The sequence below is a fragment of the Scyliorhinus canicula genome, chromosome 19 (genome assembly GCF_902713615.1).
Source record: "Scyliorhinus canicula chromosome 19, sScyCan1.1, whole genome shotgun sequence".
Classification (NCBI taxonomy): domain Eukaryota; kingdom Metazoa; phylum Chordata; class Chondrichthyes; order Carcharhiniformes; family Scyliorhinidae; genus Scyliorhinus; species Scyliorhinus canicula.
In genome coordinates this window covers 21,212,301-21,225,370 of record NC_052164.1, presented here as the reverse complement: position 1 = coordinate 21,225,370, position 13,070 = coordinate 21,212,301, and the positions used below count along the sequence as shown (strand labels likewise).

The 13,070-nt window shown below is 44.5% G+C and overlaps 1 protein-coding gene across 2 annotated transcripts in view; it reads left to right on the top strand.

Annotated features, from left to right (window-relative positions):
• Nucleotides 1-263: 263 nt before the first annotated feature.
• The window catches only part of LOC119954128 (deoxyribonuclease-1-like), a 32,062-nt gene continuing 19,255 nt past the window's right edge, over nucleotides 264-13,070 (top strand). Inside the window, exons 1-4 of one of the 2 annotated variants that reach the window (XM_038779055.1) lie at nucleotides 264-448; nucleotides 7,950-8,097; nucleotides 8,360-8,448; nucleotides 9,232-9,315. In XM_038779055.1, the coding sequence (XP_038634983.1) occupies nucleotides 414-448; nucleotides 7,950-8,097; nucleotides 8,360-8,448; nucleotides 9,232-9,315 (356 nt within the window). In that variant the 5' untranslated portion in view covers nucleotides 264-413. Of the gene's footprint in view, nucleotides 449-6,309; nucleotides 6,485-7,949; nucleotides 8,098-8,359; nucleotides 8,449-9,231; nucleotides 9,316-13,070 lie in introns of those variants that run through there. The other variant, XM_038779056.1, reaches the window with a different exon arrangement.

The following is a 13,070-nucleotide window of genomic DNA, read 5'->3' as shown; positions in this document are numbered from 1 at the left end:
ACTCTCTTTATTGATTGGTTAGTCTGTAAATCCAAGCCAGCCCGCCCTGCTAGACCGTTGGCTCAATCGTCTGTCAATCACGTGTCCCCATATTGATTGGTTAGGGTAGCTGCCATTCTATGCCACGCCACCCTACTAGTCCATTGGCTCATGCCAGGGGCGCTGTTCCTGCCACCCCAATGTTCAGTGGGGAGTGGAAGACCCTGAGCTGGGGGAAGGGGGGTATAACCCCGGCTGGGGTGCGGGCCCCTCTACAGGGGTGGGCCGCCATGGCAGGGTCGGGAGGAAGGTGCTGGGGGGGAAACCACCCGGGCACCAGCATGCCAGACCACCCGGGCATCACACCGACGACCGAGGCCGCTGGCCATGCGGCTGAAGGCTATTGCTAATCGGGAATTAGCAGTCACGCTTAAATGAGGATTTCAGACAACCCAAGTGGATTCCCCGGGTGAGTGGGTCATGTAGCATGTGGGTGTCATTGTCACACCTGATGCCTGAACACTGCAGAAGGCAACACCACCGACACAGCAACCAACATCCAAGCATGCAGAGTCTGTGTCACACCACTGCTGGGACTGTGTCATAGAATCATAGATTTTACAGTGCAGAAGGAGGCCATTCCGCCCATCGAGTCTGCACCGGCCCTTGGAAAGAGCACCCTACCTAAGCCCACACCTCCACCCTATCCCCACACCTTCACCCTATCCCCACACCTCCGCCCTATCCCCACACCTCCACCCTATCTAACCTAACCTTTTTCGATATTAAGGGAAATTTAGCGTAGCCAATCCACCTAACCTGCTCATCATTGGACTGTGGGAGGAAATTGGAGCATCTGGAGGAAACCCACGCACACATAGGGAGAACGTGCAGACTCCACACAGACAATGACCCAAGCCGGGAATCGAACCTGGGACCCTGGAGCTGCGAAGCGACTGTGCTAACCACTATGCTACCATGCTGTCGCTGATATGTCCCTCTGAATGTCCTGACGGCACCCTAACGTCGACCATCAGATGCATGTAACCCTGTACCAGAGGCTCAGCATCAGACTTGGACAGCTGGGTCCTGGGATCCAGCAGACCTCCAACTACTGAGTCGCCTGGGGATTCCTGCCTCCATCTGATATACATCAGCAGCTGTGTGGTGCTCCAGAAGCCTGACCACTCGCATTTCCCACCAGTGTGTATATCTGCGCTGGTGGAGGATGGTAATGACAGCTGTGACGCTTCGATCATGTCTTCCTCGGAGCTCCTCTTTGAGGTGGTCTCCTGGGAGACTGGAGAGGGTGCCACCTGGGATGGGCCGGTGTCGTCAGCTGGAAGACCTGTGGGAGAATGGATTGTGGTCAGTGGGAAGGGTGGGTCCGTCAGTAAGGCAATAACAACTCACATTTGACAAGTCCTACAGGTGAAGCCCAGTGATTCCTCACCTTTGCGGCTTCCACCAACCTCCTCGTGGGTGACCACCCTGTTCTCGACCACCCCAGTCACACTCAAGGGCCCGCTTCTCGAAGGAGGTGAGGATTCTTAAGGTTGGCACACCTCCGCCAGTCTGGGCCATCTCCCAACGGTTGTGCAAGAGCTTTTCCTGCAGGTCGAGTTCCGAGCTGGGCAATGCTGCCAGGAGTGCTGGTTCTGACCGCAGAAATAGCAAGACGGCCCCCCCGGGTTGGGCAGGCAGCTGTGCGGCACAGGCCTCAGACACCCTCGGGTCGGGTGATGGCCGCACCTCCGGCGCCCACGAGGAAATTGCGTGGTCGGAGGGGAAAGCATTTAGGCTCTGGAAGGCTACCTCTAATGAGGTGGATAGTTTTACCGTCTCTTCCAGGTCAAGGCCACCCTTTTCGAGCAGGCGCTGTCTGACATAGCTGGACCAAACTCCAGCCACATAGGTGTCCCGGATGACGAGTTCCATGTGCTGCGAGGCCGTGACGTCCTTGTAGTTACAGTTCCGAGCGAGTACCCTCAGGCCGCGTAGATATTTCCCAGGGCGTTGACGACATGTGGTGAGGAGATGCCGCGCGAACACTTCGTTCACTGGCCTCTCGTAATGTCTTTTCAGGATCGCGACCGTGTCTGCGTACGTGGTCGCATCCTCGATTAGTAAAAAGATTCTGTGGCTCACCCGGGTGTTGAGGAGACTCAGCTTCTGTGCCTCGGTGATGGCGGGCGAGGAGGAGGAGGCGAGGTGGGCCTCAAAGCAGCAGAGCCAATGTGAGAAGATTCCTTTGGCTTCAGCTGCCTGTGGGTCGAGTTCCAGTCGATCAGGCTTGAGGGCGGCTTCCATTGCGATATGTTAGCTTATTAAATTGATGCGACCATCAACTCACACGAGACGATTAGTAGAAGTGAACAGTAGTTTTAATAAGCTAGATCTGTGCCTGCCTGCGACTGCTCTGTACTGAGTGCCGCCTACAGGCTGCAGGTTTATATACCACCCCCGAGGGGGTGGAGCCAACAGGGGCATCAATGTAGTACAGTACAATACAGTGGTGAATTGCAGTAGCAATATGTTCACCACAGAGCCTTCATTTGCTGCGAGAGCCCGTGGGGCCTTGTTAAGTGGATCAATTAACATTAAATAGCATTTCCGGCCTCGCTGCGATGAGCGCCGGGGAGCACGTGACAGTTCCTGCTCGCTACCACAGTTAGAAACCTTCCAGAGAATTGAGCCCACCGTTTCTTATTCTGGCTGAACATACTCCTGGAGTTTCATCAAGTGGCTTTCAACCATCCCAGCAAATCAGCAGTTAATTTCCCCATTTTCATAAAAGATATGTTTACAACTAATACTCAAAAATAGCAGGTTTCGTAACAAGTTGGCTGCAAAACATAAAACAAGGAACAGCTGTTAAATGTATTTACTCAGACTTTCCTGAGGATAAGAAGTGTTCTTTCTCAAGGGATCAGTGCTGTTACTTCTGTTGTTCACATTCACATAAATGATTTTCAACTGGGTATTAGAAGTGTGGCTAAATGATAGAACTTCACATTGTGCTAAAATTATTGAAAAAAGATCGTCATCATCCCATCTTCCAAAAAGTGCATGAGCTATTAATATGTCAAAACTGACCTGTGCAATTTATCATTGAGTCTCATTCAAAATGTCATGGTTTTAAATTAAAAAGTACACATGCCATGAAAAGTTAAACTGAGGATAATAAACTATCAGAGATTATTTTTAAATGCTATGCTATTATTTTTAAACTGCCATGTACTTTACCCAGTTATGTAAATCTATGTATGCAATTAGTCAGGCAAATGTTCTTCTTTTTCCTGAAAAGCCTATATAGTTCACGAGGCTGCACAAGAACTTGTTTTTTTGATAATAATTCCAATATTCATTAATTTATATGTTGATTGTTCAGAAAGAAGTTTTAGAAGAAATAAATAGGTAAATTACATTATTTTAAATGAAATGCAACGAGGAGACATTCTTGCTATGGAGGGAGTGCAGCAAATGTTTACCAGGCTGATTCCTGGGATGGCAGGACTGTCATATAGGAGAGACTAAATCGGTTAGGATTATATTCGCTGGAGTTTAGAAGAGTGAGGCAAATCACACAGAAACTTAGAAAATTCTTACAGGATGAGACAGGGTAGATTCAGAAAGAACGTTCCCGATGGTGGGGGGGGGGGGGGGGGGGGGGGGGGGGCTAGAGCAAGGGATCATTCTCTGCACTGACATGAGGAGAAATTTCTACACCCAGAGAGTGGTCAATCAGTGGAATTCACTACCGCAAAAAGTAGTTGAGGAGAAAATGTTGTGTAATTTCAAGAAGGAATTAGATATAGCTCTTGGGGCTGAAGGGATCAAGGGATATGGGAGGAAGGCGGGACCAGGGTATTGAACTTGATGATCAGCTATGATCTTAATAAATGGCGGAGCAGGCTCGAAGGGCCGAATGGCCTCCTCCTGCTTCCATTTTCTATGCTTGGTTCTGTGTATTTACACAACACAGTTATATTGTTTTCAAAAAAGCATATCATAGAATTTACAGTGCAGAAGAGCATCCTACCCAAGCCCACACTTCCACCCTATCCCCATAACCCAGTTACCCCACCCAAAATTAAGGGACATTTTGGACACTAAGGACAATTTAGCATGGCCAATCCACCTAACCTGCACATCTTTGGACTGTGGGAGGAAACCTGAGACTCCACACAGACAGTGACCCAAACCGGGAATCGAACCTAGGACCCTAGAGCTGTGAAGCAATTGTGCGACCACTATGCTATCGTGCTGCCCTCAGGAAGAATATCTCAGTAAGAATATGAGAAAATTCAAAGATGAAGACATGTTTTAAAGTGGGACAGAATCTTTTGCAGACCTGCCAAAGTGTTCAAGATTTTCACAAGGACTTTTTGGAAGAGACTGTTGGACCAGTATAGACCTAATAATGCTGAGAAAAAGTAGTTTTGGTGAAATAAATTTAGTAAATTCTTCCTTTACAGGGCAGCACGGTAGCACAAGTGGATAGCATTGTGGCTTCACAGCACCAGGGTCCCAGGTTCGATTCCCTGCTGGGTCACTGTCTGTGCAGAGACTGCACGTTCTCCCCGTGTCTGTGTGGGTTTCCTCGGGTTTCCTCCTACAGTATAAAGACGTGCAGGTTAGGTGGATTGGCCATGATAAATTGCCCTTAGTGACCAAAATGATTAGGAGGGGTTATTGGGTTACGGGGATGGGGTGGAAGTGAGGGCTTAAGTGGGTCAGTGCAGACTCAATGAGCCGAATGGCCTCCTTCTGCACTGTATGTTCTATGTTCTATTCCTTCAGAGGATCCCTGAAGCAACCTGACACCACTGCCTACTGGGCATTGAGCGCCATGACTCAGTGACTGCGTGAAAAAACAGCAATGATTCTTTTTTTTAAATATAAATTTTAAGAACCCAATTTTTTTTTCCCAATTTCGGGCCAATTTAGTGTGGCCAATCCACCTAACCTGCACATCTTTGGATTGTGGGGGTGAAACCCACGCAGATACAGGGAGAATGGACAAACTCCATGCAGACAGTGAGCCGGGCCAGAACCGAACCCTCAGCGGCATAGGCAGCAGTGCTAACCACTGCACCACCGTGCCGCCCCGAACAGTAATGATTCTAGTGCAAGCCATCACTGATCACATTTTTTTTAAACGAAAGCAAAACGCTGCAGAATTTTGAAATCAAAAATAAAACAGGAAATGCTGAAAATACTCATCAGGTCTGGCACCATCCATGAAGAGAGAAACATACATTTCAGAGAATGGTTTAATTTGCTGTGTGTTCCCAGAATTTTCTGCTTTTATTTTTATTAGTTGCAGAAGGGATAATCAACAAGAGGAACTCAACGTGGTTAATTTCTATGTGGAGGTAACAGGTGCAATATAACGTAAAGGGCCCTTATTATCAGCAAAGCATTTAAAGATATGTACTTTCCCAGGAAATGTCTCCCAATCCCTTCTTACATGCACACAACTGCTCATTTGCACAGCATGGTGTAATTCTGAAAGCAGGTGTCTTTAAACAGATTTTCCCATGTCCAGAGGTAATAAACCAATAATGCTTATCAAGCCACAATGTATATTAATACCCAAAGAAAATAAACCAAATGTAGTCTCACTGTGAGACTATTGCATTGAAGAGTGTTTTGTTCACAGGTACGGTACATCTAAGTTCTATATTATAATTTTGGGAATTTTTTTCGATTACCTTGATCTTCAAATATGGAAATGCTGATATTGTTAATGTACATATTTGTAAATTCTGCAGTTCAATATATTTTCAAACAGTATAATTGGCTATTATTGAGTGTCATGAATTTTTAATGAAAGGAAGCAATAGCATTTGATTAAGTATTATCAGTAATTAGCGGTTTTGTGACTTTTATTGTAAAATATTAAATGCGTTAAGAGTTTCCGCATTCGCTGACACACAGGCTATAGAATCCTAGGATATAAGGCTACAGTAGGATGATGTAACTCAGGGGAATCACTTTGCACTGTGCCTGCTTAAAATTATTGCAAACCATGTTTCTAAAAGGAAAATATCTGGGGGGAAATGTGCATTTATTTTGTGCTGTATTGAGGTTAAAAAAAACCCTCTCCCATGGATGCACACCATTATTCTGGAAACAACCTTAACACCAGAGCAAAGAACATCCCTGATGCTATGTTAATCGACGTGTTCCATCCTGTGTGATGTTGAGCCATTCAGCACAAGAAGATCCTTGGTTGACTATTCTGAAATAACAATGCAGCATTCACATCCCTAGATCAGACAGAGATCTCACTTCCGTCCACAACCCATTGGTCCTTGCTGGAATGGACGCCTGGCTGAATGTGTGAAGGCCCCGCCATGGTCAAACAGCCTGTCAGTGCTTACTATCCAAATTCACTTCTGAAGAATGACCATTTAGGTCACATGGCAGAACGATACCAATTCATTCAAGTGACCGCATTGAAGTGAAGTTTATTGTCTCAGTAAAAGGAGGGAAAAATGTGAGGAAAATTTTTTTGGATTTAAGCAATCTTTTTGTTCAAAGAGGCTAAGGCCCATGGCTTATGGTGCAAAGACATTGAAATAATAGGAGAGAATATAAGGTAAATCAAAGAATTGTGGAGTGTGGTGTAATGTCTGAATTATAAAGTTTGCAAGAGGAAAGCAGTGAATCAGAGAATCCCTACAATGCAGAAGGAGGTTATTCAGCCCATTGAGTCTTCACCGACCCTCTGAAAGAGCACCCTATCCAGGCCCCACCTTCCCCCCTGCCACCCCGTAACCCATCCCCGGACACTAAGGGACAACTTAGCATGGCCAATCCACCTAACCTGCATGTCTTCAGACTGTGGGAGGAAACCTACGTAGACGCAGGAAACTCCACACGGTGTTATCCAAGGCCGGATGTGAACCTGAGTCCATGGTGCTGTAATGCAGCAGTGCTAACCACTGTGCCACCATATTCCAATAGAAGTCTTGGAATGAATAAATTTGAGTAAGCAACAATTGAATGTGTCTTAATGATACAAGCGCACAGTGGTTTGTATTGTTGCTTCACAGCGCCAGAGTCCTAAGTTCGATTCCCGCTTGGGTCACTGTCTGTGCAGCATCTGCACGTTCTCCCCGTGTCTGCGCGGGTTTCCTCCGGGCACTCCGGTTTCCTCCCACATGTCCCAAAAGATGTGCTTTTAGGTAATTTGCCTGTTCGGTGAATTGGACATTCTGAATTCTCCCTCAGTGTACCCGAACAGGTGTCAGTGTGTGGCGGCTCAGGGTTTTCACAGTAACCTCATTGCAGTGTTAATGTAAGCCTACTTGTGACTCTAATAAAGATTATTATTATGAGCTGTTGTCAGGAAAATGGAAAACAGCAAAACTTCAGGGATCTCAAATCATTTGGGAGAGTGTGTAAACCACCAATCATTAACCCAATAAAGGTTTCTGTAAAAAATAAACATATTCCACTGGAAAAAGCAAACATGCTGTATTCCACCAGTTAGGGAAATCTTATTTAACACCATTTTCACAGTAACTTAATTGCAATTTAATGTAAGCATGCTTGTGACAATAATAAAGATTATTATTATTAATGGCATGATAATTCAGGGAGGAGGAAGAATCTGCAACATCTGCATTCCTGCTTTACTTCGCACCAGGTTCTATACTTATCTGAGAAGAGGGTGTTACTTTGAGAGATTTGTACCTGCAGTGCCTCTTCTATAATCTTCACCAGTATAACAAAGAGGTTTAAAATTTCAATGCATTAGTCATCAGAAAATTGTATATCAAAAAAATCCAGCAAAGCAGTTAGCATATCTCCACAACAGCTGAAGCTATCAAATTGGTGATTAGATTAATATATTGTTATGTTATCATGTACCTTGACTGATACATGTCTAATAAAATTTCAACTCGAGTCTTAAAATCTTTACTTCAACTAATTGTTCCTTTCTCTTTTTGTTCAAGATTCACAACAATGGCGTTTCTTCTGTTGATGGTTCTGATTGGCTGCTTTATGCAGGGAAGTCAAGGGCTTAAGATTTCTGCATTTAACATTCAGAGATTTGATCAGACGAAAGTCAATGATCCTGTGACTCTTGATATTCTCATCCAGGTCAGCATAATCAAAGCAAACATTTTGTGGGATAGAAGTAGAATGAGCAGGGCAGCATGGTGGCACAGTGGTTAGCACTGCTGCTTCATGGCGCCGAGGACCTGGATTCAATCCCGGCCCCAGGTTACTGTCATGTGGAGTTTGCAGGGGTAGGTGAATTGGCCACGCTAAATTGCCGCTTAATTGGAAAAAAAGATTTGGGTACTCTAAATTAATTTTTTAAAAGTAGATGGAGCACACACTTATTTCAATTTTCTCTTAGATTTTACAAAGGTATGACCTTATTACCATTGAAGAAGTCATGGACTCTGATAATTCAGCAATGACAGAATTGGTGAAAGAACTGAATCGGTAAGTAAGTAGAAGCTTTTGCCTTGATTTTAACTTGGGCGGGAGTTTTTATTTATTCTTTCATGGGATGTGGGCATCACTGGCAAAGCAGCATTGTTGCCCATCCTTAATTGCAATTGATTTATTCGGCCATTTAAGAGTCAACCTCTTAAATGTGGGTCTGGAGTCACATGCAGGCCAGACTGGATAAAGGTGACAGATTTCCTTCCCTAAAGGACGTAGTGAACCAGATGAGTTTTTATGACATTGATAGCTTCACAAACATCATTACTGAGACTAGTTTTAATTCCACATTTTTTTCTGAAATGGAATTTGAAGTCTGCACAGGCTGCATCAACCTCCTGTCCAAAACCAGTGGATGGGCGAGGAATGTTGGGAGGCAGGACTGAAGAAACAGTCTTGAAAACCGAGGTAAATAGTTGGATGGGGAAGGGGCATCCTTTAATGAAAACATGGGGAAGCATATCAATAAATCACACCAATAGTGTGTTATGCCAAACCTTATCATTATTCATATTAACAATAAGTTTCCTCTTTCGCGTGTATGGCATAAAATGCTTATATTACTCTTGTTAAGACTTTTTGACTAATGGTTGCATTTTAGTGGAAGTGGATAACAGAAAATGCAAACAGAACTCACTCTCTCTTCGTGACGGAGACCAATATTTGAATTAATATCATATTTACGATAGCTTAATTCTTCATATTGGATCACAACTTAAAGATTTTATACATCTGTTTGAATTATCTCAAATAAGCAAAAAAAAATTATTTGTTTTTCAGCTCAACCAAGCTGCATTACAATTACATCATCTCCGATCACCTTGGCCGCAGTTCATACAGAGAAAAATACGCATTTGTCTATAAGTAAGTCTCCTACTTCAATACAGGTTGTTCATCAGTTGACCACCCATCATTGCAATGGTGGACAGTTGGATAAAGTTGGCTAGATTCATTTATTTGCTCTGCTTTCTCAAATTGTTAGATGCCCCACCTCATAACTACATGATGTCCTTGCTTTGTAAAATAAAAGACAGTCTATGGAATTTACACAAATAACATTTCTTGACTGCCCAGTGGAAAATACATTTGAGTAACATGGGGAAGTGCCTTTCTGGCAGGTATCCACGTCAGTACAAACTAGCTGAATGGCAAATTTCCCCTTCGCTATTCCACACCTTCTCCAAGATCTGAATGTATTAAAGTTCAGAGTTGTGGCATATTTTTATGCCCAGCCTCAAGGTGAGCTTGGGGGCTGAGAGTAGGCATTGAATCAAGCTGGAGGGTGTGGTGTTGGGACCCCACCATCTTTCCGCTGCTGCCCTACTTAATTTTGGGGAAGAATGGTTTGAGGACCGCCTTCCTATCCCAACCGCAATTGAGGCCCCTAAGTGAATAATTAGGGCCCACTTAAGCACCTCATCCTACTGTCACTGATATTCAACTCGTGGCAGGCACGGCAGTCAACATGAAGGAAGCCCCAAAAGCAAACCCTGTCAAGTCTTCGGGTGCCAAGGTGGGGCTTCCCACAGCCATAAACACTCAGCCCTGCTCAGGATACCCACAATCAGGAAGTGGTTGGGGGGGGGGGGGGGGGGGGACAGGGTGGGAGGGTGGTTGGGGGTGCTAAGTGCCCTCACGTTGTCCAATTACTGCTTCTAAAGGACATCCCTAGATCATAGAACAGTACAGGCCCTTGATGTTGTGCCGAGCAATGATCACCCTACTTAAACCCACGTAACCCGTATACCCGTAACCCAACAATCCCCCCATTAACCTTACACTACGGGCAATTTAGCATAGCCAATCCACCTAACCCACACATCTTTGGACTGTGGGAGGAAACCGGAGCACCCGGAGGAAACCCACGCACACACGGGGAGGACGTGCAGACTCCACACAGACAGTGACCCAGCCGGGAATTGAACCTGGGACCCTGGAGCTGTGAAGCATTGATGCTAACCACCATGCTACCGTGAGACTAATTGATATCACTGAAGAAATATTGAAGGTTGTTGAGTACTTCAAAATTTCACGGTTAACAGAAGTTGGTTGGAAACAATAACCCTTTTATCTTGTTCTTATCCTTTTTACAGTTCATGTGGACTGCGCTTCATGGATTGATTTTTTTTTTAAAAGCACAACTTTTTCAATTAACAATTCCAAAGCCAAAAGCACAATTTATTGCAAAAGTGCATATCCTACCCAGAATATGTTTCATCCGCTAAGATTTGATTATCATTTTTGGTTATGGCTTTTCTAGTTGTGATCATTTTTGGGCACTGCGCTTTCACTATTAAATCTATTTAGGTAATGATAACCAAAAGCTGGTGTTTAATTGATGCAAATTTAGTAAACACAGACTGCTTGAACTTCTTGATATACCCATTTGCTTTTGATATTATTTTATGGTACAATTTAAAGTGCCAGATCTTATTTTGAAATGTGTATGTGATCTGTCCGTCATTAATTCTGCTACTATCTGTAGAAGATCCAGGCATCTATTAAATTTACTGGATTTTGCTCCTGAAATTTCTAACAGTCTGTCTATGACATTTCACACTGAACAAGACTGATGACTAATTATTTTCAAGGCAGAGCCAATTGGTGCAGTATTCTAGTCTAAGTTTTAATTTATCTATTCAAAAGATAAGGCTTTAAAAATGAAGACTTGAAATAAGCCAACAAAACGCGCGATCCAAGGGTCAATCTTCTACATCAAGTCAGCGGATTCTCGCTGTCAGAGTCATTAAGGTATTACGGTTAGCCCCAGTATTGCAGGTTAGGAAAGGGGAAACTTTCTAATCCTATTCAATAGGCAGTGACACCTGCTGGAAAATGTGCCAATGTGTTTGGCAGGTAATAAGGAGGATCTCACAGAGTCAGTTTGCTGACCATTGTTGCCTATAGACTTACAAAGTGAAGAAGGGCATATGGCTGAGGTACCAGAGAGTAAGCAGCACTCAGGGTGTACTGATTCACAATATACCCAGAGCTCAATGGCTATTAATTTCTGAGTCAAACTTCGTAAAACATGCAAATCAAGGCAATACATCAATAGAATAATTTAATCTAATTTGGGGGACTTGACAAAGCTTGGCTTTGGCAGTTTAATTCTACTTTTGAGAAGTATATATACAATACCGCTATAATATGGAAATACCCAAAAGCAAAGATTTTAGGAGAAACAGTGAGAAAAATGGGCAGAAATGTAGATTTTTTTCTGTTTGAGCTGCTATAGATATGGATACAAAGAAGCATTCCCAGTTTGACCATGAAGGGGATTTTCTGGCTCCATGAGCTAGCAGCGGGATTTGCGATGGCCCGATGCATCAGGCGTCAGGCAAAAAAACGAGTTTCACACCTGGTGTCAAACCTGTTGTGAATCTCCCGCCCTGCCTCACCAGACCTGATGGGTTTCCGATCCAGACCTGGCAGGACATTGCAATGTCTTTATCTGCATTCATTTGAATGAACTTATTGGGTTGGAAGCCCGATTCAACAGCCTCCTATAATGGTCAGCCACCCCCCCCCCCCCCCTCCCAACCAGGGGTTCCACTGGCTCAATTGGTGCAAGTCTTGAGAAACGGGGTCCTGGTGGCCTGCACTCCCAGGGGGTGAGTACTCTCCCTACACTTTGCGTCCAGGGTGCCAAGGGGGGTCCTTCATGGGATATGGGGATCGGGGGAGTTTTTGCGGGGCTGGAAGGGATCAGGTTGTTTTTTTTCCTGGGATGGGGATCACGGCTGAAATTCCTATCTGCAACCTGTAAATCCTTTAAAGTGTCTGTCAGCACGTCAGGATCTCGGAACTCTGAGAGAAGAGTGAAAGTCTTTCCATCTGTAGCCTTAAGCACCTTAAAATGTCTCCCAGCACGCAAACATTAAAGATGTGTGAGTACAAGGTGTAAGTCTGACCATCTGGAGCCTTAAAAACATTAAGCTGTTTCAGTATGATAAAATGGAAGATCCGTGAGATAAAGGTAAAAGTCTTCCCTTTAATGTGGTGGAAATATTTGAAGTTGTTTTCTCAACGTCAATTTCATTGCCCTTTAACTTTTTCAAGCCTGTGTGCATGCCTAGAAACCTAAAAGCTTTGAACTGGATTGTTTCCATTCGTTTCCATAGACCATTGCCTTTTAAAATTCTCTTGATTGACAGGTACAGGGAATTTCAAAGGAAGGCTTATGGTTGTTTATTTATATGGCTCCACGGGGATCTAGTAACTCTGAAATACTTCCTCTTTTGAGCAGCTGTTCTTTCTAAATGCAGTTTTTTTTTTAAGAGGCCGTTGTTCTGAAGAACTTCCTCGAAAGACCAGGTGCTGTGTTGCATGCGATTGGAGGGGGGAAGGGCCTTGCCAATGATTCTGAGGGGGGGGGGCGAAAGGGTAGCAACAGTATTCTGAGATTGAAGTTCCCATTAAAAAATGCGCCTGGATCTCTGAGGCGTGGGACCTGCCAGCGGGTTTAGGTCCCGCCCCTCTCAGGGCAACGTAAATCCTAATCATCTGGGAAAAACATTTCGAAGTGCCATGGATTGGCATGTCAGCGTTGCACCTAGCACCGATGGGAATCACCCCAGTTTTCCCACTGGTGGAAGCACTGAATCTGCAAACGGGAG